This window comes from Pelophylax lessonae (assembly GCF_965119305.1).
Source record: "Pelophylax lessonae genome assembly, chromosome: 9".
NCBI lineage: Eukaryota > Metazoa > Chordata > Amphibia > Anura > Ranidae > Pelophylax > Pelophylax lessonae.
Window position 1 is genome coordinate 41,676,597 of NC_138776.1, and position 16,692 is coordinate 41,693,288.

Here is a 16,692-nt window from a genome sequence, read left to right on the forward strand (position 1 = left end):
CCAATGATGAGAATGAATGGCAATGAGGTCGGTAAGTGATATGCTAAAGGAGCCTTTCTCAACCTTTTCAACACAGAGGAACCCTTGAAAAAAAATTCTGGTCTCGGGGAACCCCTGCTAAAAATTAAAAATCTACAACTCATGACACATTAGTGTGACAATCAGTGGGAAGAATGCTCCTTACTCTTGTCATTATTGGGAAGAATTACCCCCTTACAGATAGCTAAAAGGAACAATGGTGTCATTGGGAACTTATCTGAGAGGCAGAAATTGCCCATTGTTCAAGGAACCCCTAGAAACCTCAGGAGGAACCTTGGTTGAGAAACCCTGCTCTATAGGGTGAAGGACCAACACTTTCACTTTGGTGGTGGACATTTGGGGGTTGATTTACTTAAGGCACATAGACTGTGCACGCTGCAAGTGCAATCACTCCAGAGCTTAGTAAATGTGGTAAAGCTCTGCTGACTTCCATCATCCAATCACGTGCAAGCAAAAATTCTGTGTTTTTATTTTCCTTGCATGTGATTCTTTGCAAAGTGAAGCTTTACCTCATTTACTAAGCTCTGGAGCAACCACACTTTGCAACGTGCACAGTCTATTTGCCTTTAGTAAATCAACCCCATGGCGTGTTATCTTCAGGGAGAAGAAACTAGGCACTATTTTTAGCAGTTTCTGGACATTAGTTACAGCACTGATTTATTAGTATATGATAATTGGTTTTGATTTTGTTTTTGCGTTTTATTATTTGCCCTACTGTGGATTATTATTAGAGCATCGCTGATAATATTTCACCTTTTTAGGTATATTATATGCCTATGAAGTAGCAACATTAGAAGTGTGTTTGCGTTAATTCAAACTATCTTTGAGCGCAGTGAATTCATATATTTGTTTTAATTTTTTACACTTTTTTAGTAAGCATATGTAGCACCCTCCTAGGTAGGTGCTAGTAAAAAGCATATATGTGGCCCGGTCTGCTTATCAGGGGGGCCTGATCAGTTAGCTAATCTGTCACATGCTTCCAGGTGTGGTCTGTTGAGTCTGGGGAGTCTCCCCACTGTATCCAATGAGGGGGCCTTGTTGCGCAGTGGAGGAAACCTGGCCAATAGCACATCAGGGTTTATGACTGTCTCAGTGGGCGGTGATTGCCGCAATGCACCCTGGGATTGGAAATAAATCCTGAGAGAGCATGTGACAGAGTGTCTTTTGGCGGGAGCATCAGTCCAAGGAGGAGGTGACGGCTGTCACTCTTCTTATAGAAGTGTGAAGGCGGTCCAGGCAGTCGGCCTAGGGACCGGAGGTTGAGCTGTGCTGCAAGGGATCCAGAGTTGCTGACCGAGTGGAGCTGCTGGGCAGAGATCTTTTGGAGAAACAGTGTTGTGAGTACTCAAGATCTGCCCAGGGGTCTGGCTAAGAGAAGGGACCACTCCAGAGAGGTCAAGGGGGATCCAGGAGCCAGCTAACTGGGAGTACACAGTAAAGGGGGTGCCAAGTATTAAAGCCCTGACGTTTGGGGAGTAAAGAGGGCTCCAGGAAGGGCCCTGAAGTGTTCAGCAATACAGTTTGCACTAAAGTCAGCTACCTCAGGAAGGAATACCTTAGGGAGCTCAACTGACTTCTCTACAGTCAGAGGTGAAGTTCTAGTAAGCGGCTTAGCCGTGACCAGCGTCAGTCAGCGTCAGTGAAGCGTTAACCAGCGTCAAGCAGCATTTTTCAGTGTCCCTGCCTAATTGTGCATAGTTCAGTTGTTGGAGTATCCCACTTCTCCCTCCTCCCATCCAAGTTCTCGAATAAACCCTAAAAACCAAAGAAACTGGACTGGTTCTTGTCTGAGGTGCTCACACTACAAAAACATGCTTAAAGGTACTGTTGTTGCTAGCGGTAATCTAGGGGGATTCGCACGGAGGATCCGCAAATGTGACTCTGTCTATACCCTTGTTGTCATTGGACACATGTACCTTCGTTTGATGGATCTTTCCCACATTTGTACCATTCTATATGATTAGGCTTTTTTTCTCCAATTTGCTTGGATTGAGTACTGCTCTGGTCTACTGAACGTAGAGGGTGCTATATTGTTTTTATGATGTGATGTTTTTTAATGTTATTGAAATAAAATGTATATTTTTATCATTTAAGAGCCTCATGTTGTGCCTACAAAGTCCGCAATTTTGTTGAGAAACTAGTTTTCTTCTTTCTCTTCCTTTTTCCTAGTTTATATGGTATCACGCCATGTTGGCAATATTTTTTATTTTTAATGTTACAATTTTGCTGGATTTGATCATGCTGCATGGAAGTACTTTCTTACCATTGTTGACCTTCTCTTACCATTGGGACTGGTGAGCACATGACTAGGCATAATCCGGAAATGTGACTCTATACCTGGGATCCTCAAACTACGGCCCTCCAGCTGTTGCGGAACTACACATACCATGAGTCATTATAAAACTCTGACATTTGCAGACATGACTAGGCATGATGGGAATTGTAGTTCCTGAACATCTGGAGGGTCATAGTTTGAAGACCCCTGCTCTATACCCTTGTTGTCATTAGGCACGTGTACCTTAATTTGATGGATCTTTCCCACATTCGTACCAGTCTATAGGATTAGGTTTTTTCTCCAATGTGCTTGGATTGGGTTCTGCTCTGGTCAACTGAACATAGAGGGTGCTACATTGTTTTTATGATGTGATGTTTTTTAATGTTAATGAAATAAAATGTATATTTTTATAATTTAAGAGCCTCATGTTGTGCCTACAAAGTCGCCATTTTGTTTAAGAGAAAGTAGAAAACTACAACAAAATAAGAGATGTGGAACCCACATCTGTGAAAGTGGACTTTAAGGGCATGCACCATGAGACAGATGACACCATAATAAAATAATCATTTTTTATTAATGACACAATAAAAATACAACACAGTTAAAATGATAAAGGACGGACTCCAAACAAGACAAAGTCAGTCCAATACCATGTGAACATATAATATAACAATTACAGGTCATATAAATAATGACAAAATGCAAACCAGTTTAATAGAACCAGGCAAAAGAAGAGTGCAAAAGTCCAATTCTCCATACTGGATAGGATACATGTCCCCACCAGAGGGGGGGACTGGAACAAAGTACTCCTCCAGTTAGAACTACGTTGGATAAAGAAATTAAATACAGCCCAACCCCCGGGCTTAAACGAAAATGTCAGTTACCGCCCCTTTTTGGAGGGCTTTGTATCTGGAAAAACTGACTAAGGATACCAACCGACACCTCAATATATGACGGAGAACATTTGTTTTTAACAAACCCCCTCATATAAATAATAAGGTAGAGGGTAACCCCTCTAGGACCACCGAAAATAACCCTCCTTTGATGGACTCTTTTAGCCTACCCAGCTCCCTGCCTGGGTTGAACACCCCCTGCCCAAATCAGGACTTCCATGCCTTGCTCATATCACATATGTACAGATAATATGAAATTGCTGCTAATTGTATTAATATTATGCCCATATTGTATATAGCCCAAAACGACTCCTTCCTTGGATTAATAGCCCTAAGCGGCCACCAAAATGGAACATTGTTCAAGGATTTATTTAATTATTGTCTTGTATACACATCTTCAATTGCCTGGAAGAATAGTAAAAAGCCTGTTTATATCCCCAAAAAATCCTCATCCGGGACAGGTAACCACGGTGGAACAAACCGGAGATTAAGGAGTTAAGCAGACTTGTTCCATCATCTGCCAATAGGATCCACCATCGGGATCCGAGCTCCGCCTCCTGTGTCGGCGGCCGCTATTGAATACACCGTCGCAACAATGACAGGATGCGCGCGCACCTACGCTGCGTCATCCGGCAAAGGTCATCTGTTATACAATCGCGCATTTACTGCGCATGCACGAACGGTATAAAAAGGCCGGGAATCAGAACAGAGCGCCACTTCCCTCAAGCTGAGGGACCGTGAGGACGCTCGGACCACGCTACCCGGATCTCTCTACCTCTCCAAAACCCATGGACCTTGGGAAACTGTAAGTATACCACAATGCAAATAGATGCATTGATGGCATCTTAACCTATTGGATATATATTAATAAGGCCCCTCCTGTTCACTATAATTAGGAACAGGAACAGCCGGACCAGCACCCCCTAGTGGAGACCACTGGAACTGTTCATTACCACAGGACCAGCTGGAGCAATACTCCCCCTAATGGATGACACTGGAAACACATACCAAAAGTATACTTTGCAAAGTAAGTGCAAAACAAGTACAGATTACAGGAAAGTAAAATTATGCTCCAAACTCCATACCAAACATTTTCCTTTCATATACAGATTTGACCAGATACGGGATGATTTAATGTTTTCTCCTCCCAAACTGGCCCAAAGAATACATGTAACCAGTAAGTACATACAAAATACAACTGGCACGTGTATCAATATAAAGTTAATATCAACACCCTGATTTTACATTTTATATATCCCAGTAGCTACACCCAGTTGATTCTTATGAGGACCCGAGGACCATAAGCAGGCCCAGGCACAACACTTTACTAACTTCTAAAGTATGTACTATATGACCAAATGAGAAACAAATGTCTCCAAATGGTCAAAAATAAAATAAATACCTTTACTATCATTTAATATACCCACAGAGATGATTGACATATTTCCTTGATAAAGGCTCCCCCGCCGAAACGCGTAGGAAATCTGAACACTCTCTCATACCAAGATCCAACGCCACCCAAAAGACGTTCGGACCAAAAGAGAGAGACTAATGTCACCTTACCACTATGTCACTTCTTTCATACTTTTCTTCACCTTCACCTATGGGTCTCTAACCCATACACTATACTTACTACAATTACTGTAAACCAAACGTACAATATCCACTTTATATGTTATTATGAATAAATATTATTTTACTTTATTCAAGAGATACTCCTCTGTATACTAGCCCTAAAAGTCCCACCCTTTGACTTGAGGCACCAAAAACCTCCCCATAACAGATGTGGAACCCACATCTGTGAAAGTGGACTTTAAGGGCATGCACCATGAGACAGATGACACCATAATAAAATAATCATTTTTTATTAATGACACAATAAAAATACAACACAGTTAAAATGATAAAGGACGGACTCCAAACAAGACAAAGTCAGTCCAATACCATGTGAACATATAATAGAACAATTACAGGTCATATAAATAATGACAAAATGCAAACCAGTTTAATAGAACCAGGCAAAAGAAGAGTGCACTGGTATCAAGGGTCGACACGTTTCGCAAACTGACTTCCTCAATACCTTACAGATACACAAATACAGGTTCTCATAAAGTAAAAGTCAACTGATATATGATAAATCTTTGTTGAATATGAACATAATCATGGTCATTGTATATTAATATTGATGATATATCTCTTTTACTTGAAGAGAACCTGTATTTGTGTATCTGCAAGGTCTTGAGGAAGCATGCTTGCGAAACACGTTGACTCTTGATACCAATGCACTCTTCTTTTGCCTGGTTCTATTAAACTGGTTTGCCTTTTGTCATTATTTATATGACCTGTAATTGTTCTATTATATTTATTCATGATATTGGACTGACTTTGTCTTGTTTGGAGTCCGTCCTCTCTCTTTTTAACTATGTTGTATTATTATTGTGTCATTAATAAAAAAAAAATATTATTTTATTATGGTTTTATCTGTCTCATGGTGCATGCCCTTAAAGTCCACTTTCACAGATGTGGGTTCCACATCTGTTATTTTGCTGTGTTTTGCATATATTAGGATTATGGCACGCTCGTGACAGCTCCATTTGTTTCAAAGTAGAAAACTAGTTTCTCGTTTTTTTCTAGTTAATACGGTATCACGCTATGTTGGCAATCTTTTATTTTTAATGTTACGATTTGGCTGGATTTGATCACATCGCATGGAAGTACTTCCAGGTTTTATCTGACGTTGACCTTCTCCACTGTTGCTGGTGAGCCGGTGGGTAGGGAATTTTCACGGGTAGGGTTTTTTCACGGAACACCGGTATACACTCAGGCGTTTGTTGACCACTCTAACAGGGGGTTAAACGAGACCCACAAGGATTTTTGAGTATGAGAGGTGTCACTGGGTTTATATCGGGATCTCCTACCTATCACAACGGTTGTAGGACTATCATCTTCACTTGATTTTGGGACTTTTACATATGATTATTGGACATTTTTTTTTTTTTACAGCACTTTTTTTTTTGCTTTATAAATAACGTAATGGGTTTCTGTTGCCTGGTCTCTGCGGTCTCTAAGGATTTACCATTTTACAAGAGTAACTACAGAGGAAAAACAAGCCATCTGTGCGAGAATATGCTAGTTATCATAGCATGTAGCTGTCAGTATTACCGGAGTCAGGACATGCCACCAGTCCCTCCTCCCATAAACAATTACAGACAATCTCTATCCAAGATAGATATTGCAGTTTTGCATGGTTGCATTTGCTGGTCTGTTTAGCCATATGTTGACTTTCTGTATCACTTGAGGGTCTAATGGGTGAGATCTCACTATGAAAATAGCGATACACAACACTCCCTGCAATCTGATGATGGGATCTCACTTCCCTTAGTGGATTTTCTAGAATGTAGAAAAATAAAGTTTGAAGTATATATACACTCAAACAATACACTTCTTATTTTGTTTCCCTTTTGGTATGGTAAAGCTGAAATCCAGGCCCAAAAACAGAGATGAATGTAAACATAGACATGTGCCCCCCCCCTGAAATTTCTACCCGACCTTTCACATCTGGTGTGGATTATACATTGGACCTCATGCAAATAAATTAATAAATAAAGGGGGGAAAAAGCAACAAAAAATAAATAACCTTTACTATGGTGACACTAAAATACTCTGATGACATCATGTAAGAAAAAAAAAAAGAATCTTAAAAAAAGGAAAAATGTTCAAAAAATTTAATGAAAAAAAAGCGTTGCTTTTTTTTTTTTTTTTACAAACTGTCACCAGTCATTATCTCTGTTTACCACCACACCAGTCATGTGATGATACTGTGCTGCACTAGTTACAGTATGAAAAAAAAACAAATTTTATATATATATATATATATATATATATATATATATATATATATATATATATATATATATATATATATATACACACACACTGAAGAAATTGCACTTTGCTAGTGAGTGTACAGCTTGTATAACAGTGTAAATTTACTGTCCCCTCAAAATAGCTCAACACACAGCCGTTAATGTCTAAACCGCTGGCCACAAAAGTGAGTACACCCCTAAGTGCAAATGTCCAAATTTGGCATGGAGTTCACCAGAGCTTCACAGGTTGCCACTGGAGTCCTCTTCCACTCCCCCATGATGACATCACAGAGCTGGTGGATGTTAGAGACCTTGCGTTCCTCCACCTTCCGTTTGAGGATGCCATCATGCCCCACAGATGCTCAATAGGGTTTAGGTCTGGAGACATGCTTGGCCAGTCCATCACCTTTACCCTCGGCTTCTTTATCAAGGCAGTGGCCATCTTGGAGGTGTGTTTTGGGTCATTATCATGTTGGAATACTGCCCTGCGGCCCAGTCTCCGAAGAGAGGGGATCATGCTTTGCTTCAGTATGTCACAGTACATGTTGATATTCATGGTTCCCTCAATGAACTGTAGCTCCCCAGTGCCCGCAGCACTCATGCTGCCCCAAACCATGACACTCCCACCACCATGCTTGACTCTATGCAAGACACACTTGTCTTTGTACTCCTCAACTGGTTGCCGCCACACACACTTGACACCATCTGAACCAAATAAGTTTATCTTGGTCTCATCAGAGCACAGGAGATGGTTCCAGTAATCCATGTCCTTAGTATGCTTGTCTTCAGAAAACTGTTTGTGGGCTTTCTTGCGCATCATCTTAAGAAGAGGCTTCCTTCTGGGATGACAGCCATGTAGACCAATTTGATGCAGTGTGCGGCGTATGGTCTGAGCACTGACAGTCTGACCCCCCCCACCCCTATAACCTCAGCAGTAATGCTGGCAGCGCTCATATATCTATTTCCCAAAGACGAGAGCACGTGCACTCAACTTCTTTGGTCGACCATGGCGAGGCCTGTTCTGAGTGGAATAAAATATTTACCTAAATGTGAGGGGTGTACTCACTTTTTTGAGATACTGTATATCTATCTATCTATCTATCTATCTATCTATCTATCTATCTATCTATCTATCTATCTATCTATCTATCTATCTATCTATCTATCTATCTATCTATCTATCTATCTATCTATCTATCTATCTATCTATCTATCTATCTATCTATCTATCTATCTATCTATCTATCTATCTATCTATCTATCTAAGGTAATTGTGTACAATCACTTTCATTTTCCAAAAAATTGTGACCAAAAATGATATCTTCAAAAAACTTACCGTGCCTCTTACTAAGTATCTTGAACTGTCTACTTCCCAAAAAAGGAGTCGTTGGGGGGGGGGGGGGGGGTATTTGCTCTGTCCTGGCATTTTAGGGCCTCAAAAAATGAGATAGGCCCTCGGTACATTAAAATTGATCGGTTTTCAAATGTATATACCATAGTCTACTCTGTAGACTCTATAATTTAATAAGAATAAATAATATACACTGATTTGGGTTTCCAAAGAAATGTAGCAGACTATATTTTGGCCTAAATGTATGAAGAAAGATTTTTTGTTTTCAAAATTTAGAAAAAATGTTTTTTATTTTTTATATTTTCAGTATTTTTTTTTTAGCAAAAAAATAAAAAACGCAGTGGTGATTAAATACCACCATAAAATACCATAAATACCAAAATACCATAAATACCAAAATAACGCTCTATTTGTGTGGGTATGGTGTTGTATAATTGTGCAATTGTTAGTTAAAATAGCACAGTGCTAATTTTTTTTAAAAATGGGGTCATGAAGGGGGTAAAACCTTCCGGAGGTCAAGTGGTTATATTTGTGGCACTCTTATCCCTTCTACACTACTCAAGCTGAAAGCCCCGGCCTAACAATGAACCAGTGGTGGTTCAGCATTAGAAGCATAAATGTCAAAGAACTAAAAATGAGGCCACAAATGTAGTTGTAAGTTTGCAATCACTATATTTAACACAAGCCTTCCCTGTAATATGCTAAGATCAATATGGTTGTATGAGCAAAGCAGATCATTTACATCTCCTGTCCTTCATGGCCTCCGAGGGATCAGTAGGTTACAGTTTCTCTCTCCTGCTATCCAAGGATTAGCCCAATTAAAAATGATTTGGTGTCACCCACTTTCACAAGATCATTTACATCTCTATACAGCTCCGTTCATGTTCCGTTTCATTCCTCCCAGAAATATTTCCATAATTACAATCTCACGCTCAGAGCGCGTGGGAGAAACCTTTTGTTCCATTCTTGAAACTCTCACCATTTGAAGTGATTTCTGACTACAATAGAGTTCAGAATGCACCATCCCCTACGAGCTGCTTTGAATGCTTTAGCGGCCTTTATGTACAGTCAACACAATATGTGCTTTGCCGTTCCTCACTACACACCATTCATATTTGCTAACAACCTTGTTTTTCATTAGAGGGTACCTAGACCTCTTTTCCCTTCATCCTCAAAATCTCGTAAACAATTACCTACAACCTTAAAGTTTTCAGGTTTTATATTGAATGAAAACGAAAAAAAAAAAAAAATAAGAAATAAAACATTTGTGACTGGTACAGCAATACTTTAAGGTCACATGAAACAAAGGGATCCAAGAGATACCAATTTTGGTTAATTAAAGAGTACTACATACAGGTGCATGTCATAAAAATAGAATATCATCAAAAAGTCATCAAAAAATCATTTATTTCAGTAATTAATTTCAAAAAGTGAAACTCATATGTTTTTATAGATGTGTTACATACAGAGTGATATATTTCAAGCATTTCTTTCTTTTATTTTGATGATTATGGCTTACACCTACTGAAAACCCAAAATTCAGTATATCAGAAAATTAGAATATTACATAAGACCAATAAAAAAAAAAGGATTTTTAATACAAAAAATGTTGGCTTACCAAAAAGTATGTCCATGTACAGTGTAGTATGCACTCAATACTTGGTCGGGGCTCCTTTTGCATAAATGACTGCATCATTGTGGCGTGGCATGGAGGGGATCAGCCTGTGGTACTGCTGAGGTGTTATGGAAGCCCAGGTTTCTTCGATAGTGGCCTTCAGATTGTCTGCATTGTTGGGTCTGGTGTCTCTCATCTTCCTCTTGACAATACCCCACAGATTCTCTATGGGGTTTAGGTCAGCCGGATTTGTTGGCCAATCAAGCACAGTGATACCATGATCATGTGACCAGGTATTGGTAGTTTGGCAGTGTGGGCAGATGCCAAGTCCTGCTGAAAAATGAAAGCATCTCCATAAAGCTGGTCAGCATTGGGAAGCATAACATGCTTTAGAATTTCCTGGTAGAGGGCTCCACTGACTTTGGACTTGATAAAACACAGTGGACCAGCACCAGCAGATGTAATGGCTCCCCAAACCATCATTGACTGTGCAAACTTCACACTGGACCTCATGCAACTTGGACTCTGTGCCTCTCCACTCTTCCTCCAGATTCTGGGACCTTGATGTCCAAATGAAATGCAACATTTCCCACAGTCAGTGATGATTTGGGGAGCCATGTCATCTGCTGGCGTTGGTCCGCTGTGTTTTATCAAGTCCAAAGTCAGAACAACTCTGTAGCAGGAAATTCTTACAGCACGTTATGCTTCCCTCTGCTGACCGGCTTTATGGACATTCTGAATTAATTTTCCAGCAGGACTTGGCACCTGCCAAAACTGCTAAAAGTACCAATACCTGGTTTAATGATAATGGAATCATTGTGCTTAATGGTGCACCGAAATTTCGGCAACCAAAATTTTTCGGCCGAAAACGGGTCATTTATGCCGAAAATGAATGGCTGCTGCAGTCAGTGTCCTCCAACTTCAACTTGCAGTGCCAACCAGAGGCGGAAGTCTTGGGCGGTCCAACCTGCTCTTTGCGGTGTCTATGGTGAAGTGTGGAAATTGCTTGAGAAGAAGAGCGGAGTGTGTGCCTTGTACTGTATGGGAATGCTTGGTGTGTGGTAGGAGCACCGGGTGTTCCAGGAATGGGGGAGAGCCCGGTACCCTGCTCCTCGGCTTGGGTGGTGATGAAGACGGCAGAGGGGATGCCAGTGTTCCAGTACCTGGAGGAGGCGGACCTGGAGCTGGACGGTGAGTGTTGGGCTGATGTAATGAGCCATGTACAGGGTGACAGCTGGGAGCTGTTCCAAGGAGAGGACAGGCCACTCACACTGCTCACAACTTCTCCAATGTCACTTCTAATGGCAATCTGGGGATTTACTCTTCACATTTCTTCATAACAATCAGAAAAAAGTCATATTTATTGATAGTCACACCAGAAGTTTAAATCTGTATTTTTGCTAGAAAATTACTGTTAACCCTCAAACATTACATTAATATTAATAAAATTATAGAAAAAAACTATTTTAAAATCATTTGGGGGGAAAAAAAGTCATTTTCCTTCTCGATTTTCGGCCAATGACATCCTGAATTTTCGGTTTCTGTTTCGGCCCAAAATGTTCATTTCGGTGCATCCCTAATTGTGCTTAATTGGCCAGCAAAATCGCCTGACCTAAACCCCATAGAGAATCTGTGGAGTATTATCAATATGAAGATGAGAGACACCAGACCCAACAATGAAGATGAGTTGAAGGCCGCTATCAAAGCAACCTGGGCTTCCAGAACACCTCAGCAGTGCCACAGGCTGATTCATGCAAAGGGAGCCCTGACCAAGTATTGAGTGCATACTATACTGTACATGGACATACATTTCAGTAAGCCAACATTTCTGTATTAAAACTCCTTTTTTTTATTGGTCTTATGTAATATTGAAATTTTCTGAGATACTGAATTCTGGGTTTTTACTAGCTATAAGCCATAATCATCAAAATGAAAAGAAAGAAATGTTTGAAATATATCACTCTACGTGTAACACGTCTATATAAAATATAGGAGTTTCACTTTTTTAATTGAATTAGTCAAATAAATTAACTTTTTGATGATATTCTAATTTTAGGAGATGCACGTGTATATCTCCTGTTTGAAAACACCAAAGTATGCTATCCCTGGTTTTTCTAGATTTTATTTCTTTAAAGAAAAAAACGCAGAACTTTTTATCATACCTATCTTTTTTTGGTTATTAAAGCCATTGCCTGGGCACCCTGGTTGATAAAAAACTGGTCTATTCCATATGTTTTGGGTGTGTTATAGAATGAAAACTGTGATTTTATAAGGCTTTCTCTGTGCTGTATGTATTCAAGTCTGCTGACGAAACTCTTCTAGTTCTTTAATTGTCATTGTGCACAATGCATATTTGATTATTTCCATTTTGTTGATATTATACTAGGTCTTGGATTCAATAAAGGAACATTCTAAATTTCTACTACTTTGGGGAATATGTTGCCTGTCGAGTCTCAAGACTAAACTAAGCTTGGTAAAATCTACTATAAACTTTAGCATGTTAAAGTGATTTCCAAAAGTCATTTTTAATCTTTTTAAATTTGAAGCAATAATTAAAATAATCCTTGTAGATCCCTACATGGATTGTAAGGGAACTTCCTGTTTTTGACGTGACAATGTCAGACAATTAGCGCCCCCACCATATGGCAATGTTGCTTTCACCGGTGAAATATGGCTCCATGTAAGTATGGTTTCCCCACTTGGGTTATACAATTGTTGAAAATCCATACTTGCTGATTTATCCCCAACATCTATTGGTTTTTTGACATTACATACAAATCTTCTATTCCTTTGACAGGTTTACCTGTATATACTCCTGATGAGTGGGCTACAGAACCATGAAACGCGTCGAGTTTTCTACTATGTTGTACATTATATTTAAGACAATTTTGTGTGTATCCTGCTCACTCCATGATATATGATCTTTTATATCAATATTGCTGTTGAAATCTTGCCATGCCATATTTTGTACTCCATCTGTTGGTCAATGCATGTCTTTGCTTACATGTTTTTTACTCATTAACCACTTGCCGACCGCTCACTCGAGCTCTACTGCGGCAAAGTGGTTCGATACCGTCCAGCGACGTAGACCTACGTCGCTGGACTCCTCCCCTTGTGGGCGGCACATGCGCGCTGCCAGAGGCTCGCTCATGCGCGCCGCCGGAGGCTCGCTCCCGCTGTATTCAGTCACAGCGGGAGTCGGGCCAGGGGAGGAGCAGAGGTGATCGCCGCTGCTCTTCCCCGATCGTCGGGGAATCGAGTTTGGAGATCCGCCCGCTTGTGTAAACAAAGCGGGCGGATCGCCTAAGTGACAGACAGTGACAGATTGCAGGGTTCAGCATAGCTGAACATGCGATCTTTCCCTGTGTCACTCAGTCACCTCCCCCCACACACATTGGTAAGCACCAGGCATACATTAACCCCTCCCTCTCCAATAAAATTAACCCCTTCCCTGCCAGTGTCATTTTTACAGTAACAGTGCATATGTATAGCACTGATTACTGCAGTAATGTCACTGGTACCCCCAAAAGTGTCAAAAATGTCAGTCAAGGGTCCGATCTGTCCGCCACAATGTCGCAGTCCTGCAAAAAAAAAAAAAAATCACAGATGGCCACCATTACTTGTTAAAAAAAACCCACCAAAAATGACAGAAATCTTTCCCTTAGTTAGTAAACGCAATAACTTTTGCGCAAACCAATCAAAATACGCCTATTGTGATTTTTTTTTACCAAACATAGGTAGCAGAAAACAAATTGGCCAAAAATTTAAAAAAAATTTAGATTTTTACATTTTTTGGGGGGGGGGGAATTTCATATAAAAAAATTTGAAAAATATTGTTATTTTTTCAAAATTTACGCTCTTTCTTTTGTTTATAGCGCAAAAAGTAAAAATCGCACAGGTGATCAAATACCACCAAAAGAAAGCTCTGTTTGTGGGAAAAAATGACGTAAATTTCGTTCGGGTACGGTATCGCACGACCGCGCAAGTGTCAGTTAAAGTCGCACAGCGCCGAATCGCAAAAAGTGGCCTGGACGTAAGACAGCAAAATCCTCCGGTGGTAAAGTGGTTAAAGTCTACTTTTATGCATCAGCGACTCATACATCCACTTCAATTAAAGTCCCATCTGGGCCATTTTTCTATTTCTTTGGTACTATCAGGCTGGTACCCTAGTGTCCAGAAAAACAATGAGCAAAGACAAGGACCTTCATTGCATCGCTAGCACTCTAGCCAGGAATTGACGTGGGCTCTGGTGGACTTTCTGTGAAGAAGCTCACAGTGTGCAGTGAAATCAAAGAAAACAATCTCTGTGCAGGATAGGAAATGATACAACTGTGCAACACTGAAGGGTAGGCTGGAGGTTAGGCTGCATTCACATGTCAGCTTATAATTCGGAGATTTATTGCAAATCGCGGGACGCCTAGCGTTGCCCGTTGATTTGCAATAGCCCCCCAAACGCCGAGCGATGTTGCCGCGATTTACGCCCGCCGAATCGCGGCAACATCGCGCAAACAAAATCGCGGGACGCAATACGCTCCAAAGAAGCTCTTGTACTTTTTTGGAGCGTATTGCGTTCCGCGATTTTGTTTGCGCGATGTTGCCGCGATTCGGCGGGCGTAAATCGCGGCAACATCGCTCGGCGTTTGGGGGGCTATTGCAAATCAACGGGCAACGCTAGGCGTCCCGCGATTTGCAATAAATCTCCGAATCGCGGGCGGAACCGCGGCGGTTCTGCCCGCGATTATAAGCTGACATGTGAATGCAGCCAGTATAGGACCAGAATATGATTTAAAAGCAATCTCACCAGTAAAATCGATTTGGTGCCACAGACTCGCTCAGAAGCAGCCAACGTCTGCCAAACTCCGATGAACTGAACAACTGGAAGAGAGACAAAGCATATAGTAATCCTGTGTATGACATACAGTATAGTACTCTACAAAAAAAAAAAAGGAAAAAAGGAAAATTTAAAAAAAAAACACTTGAGTGAAACATTGTACTAAATTGAAGAAAGCCCACTTGGTTAACCCTGTTTTGTATTGCCATGTAGCCAGATACAGAAATCTTTTTCACAGTTCCTCAAGGTTATGGATGCGGTCTCTTGTAAAATTATGTTGTGCAATCTGTCCTGACTTTTCGCAGACTCAGATATTTAGCTTACATCATTTATAGCGATTTTGCAAAAGGGTCAGATGACTGCATAAGTTGACTTCCAGTATGATAGGTAGAAGATGGTTTGTCTGTCCGAGTGGGTCTTAAAGAGGTTGTAAACCCATATATATATATATATATATATATATTTTTTTTTTGTAACATGAAAGAGAAACACATAATGAGCTAGTATGCACCGCATACTAGCTCATTATGAAATACTTACCTTAGAACGAGCCCCCGCCGTGCCGCCCGCTTACCTGTATGACAGGCGACATGTCCAGTCGCCCATCTTCCTGGATCACGGCATCCGGCCATCTGATTGGATATCGCGATATCATTTCTGTCTGCTGCTTTGTTCCTCTGCTTCAGCATTAATCTCTTCTGACAAGTTGTCCTGACACTAAGAGAAAAATGGTGACAGGATAGGGACCTCCAAATGATTGATGGCCTCCCTCACTGAGCTCTGCAGTGTGTCATTACAGCTCTCTGCCCCCTTTTTCTGAACTCTCAAACAAGCTTTATAAAATCAGCACCTTGAGTGTATTTAGGGAAGAGAATACTGCAGATAAACCGCTACAATGTATTGTATGTAGGAAGACATGTTTAATCTCTGTGTATCTCCTGAGTTCAGTCACTTTACTAGGTATATGTAAGGGGGTACAACCATTTTAACATTTTTCTGTCTGTTTCCTGCTTGGTGTTCCTGTGCACCTCAACCTATTCCTAGAGATTCCTGTTTGCATTGCTACTCACCCCTTGGTGCCAGTGGTGGCTGGTGCTCCATCAGTCGGGGGGGGGGGGGGTGAATCACTTCAGCCCCCACCACCATATCTCCACCCGTGCCAGTTTACTTACCTTACTCCGTGGGACTGACAGGCGATGGCTGTGACTTCTCCCTCAGTTTCTATGTTCCCTCTCAGCGGCCACTCCTCCCTCCGTCTTGGCCGATAGGATGCCTTCTCTTTTCGGTCAATCAGGAAACAGGTCTCAGGACCCGCTTCCTGATTGGCCGGGAGGAGAATCAGTGTGGCAATAGCGAATTTTGCGCCCCAAGCCTACCCTTTTTTGAAGCCTATTAGAGCCTCTGGCTCTAATAACGTGCTTAGAAAAAAAAAAAAAAAACCCATTGGAATTCATGCATCCGGTGCCCTGCATGTAGATTAGGGGGCCGCATGCATGGATGGGGGGCAGCGCCCCTGCGCCCCTATAGGACAGGCTACTGCTGCTTGTTGCCCTGTGTGTCTGTGTGCACTTGTTCCCAGTGTCTATGTTTACATGCACACATCCCACCTTGGGTTATACTCCCTACCATTCTGTGATCCCTGCACCTCAGCACTGCAAGGGATATTTTTCTTCTTATCAGCTCTTAGTTCCCTAGTAGCTGCATGCTTGTGTGAGTCTGAGAATTGCAACCTGGAGATAACCTACAGACAGTGCCGTCAAGAGGGGGGGGGGGGAACCCATGCTATAGCCCCGCGTGGGCACCAAAAAAGCCCCGGGTCTCA

At 41.2% G+C, this 16,692-nt stretch overlaps 1 protein-coding gene across 7 annotated transcripts in view; it reads right to left on the reverse strand.

Annotated features, from left to right (window-relative positions):
* SORCS1 (sortilin related VPS10 domain containing receptor 1) overlaps nucleotides 1-16,692 on the reverse strand; it is a 1,084,285-nt gene that overhangs the window by 431,813 nt on the left and 635,780 nt on the right. For all 7 annotated transcript variants that reach the window (XM_082267343.1, XM_082267340.1, XM_082267339.1 and 4 more), the window contains one exon: nucleotides 14,841-14,914. In XM_082267343.1, coding sequence (XP_082123469.1) covers nucleotides 14,841-14,914 — 74 coding nt within the window. The remainder of the gene's footprint in view (nucleotides 1-14,840; nucleotides 14,915-16,692) is intronic.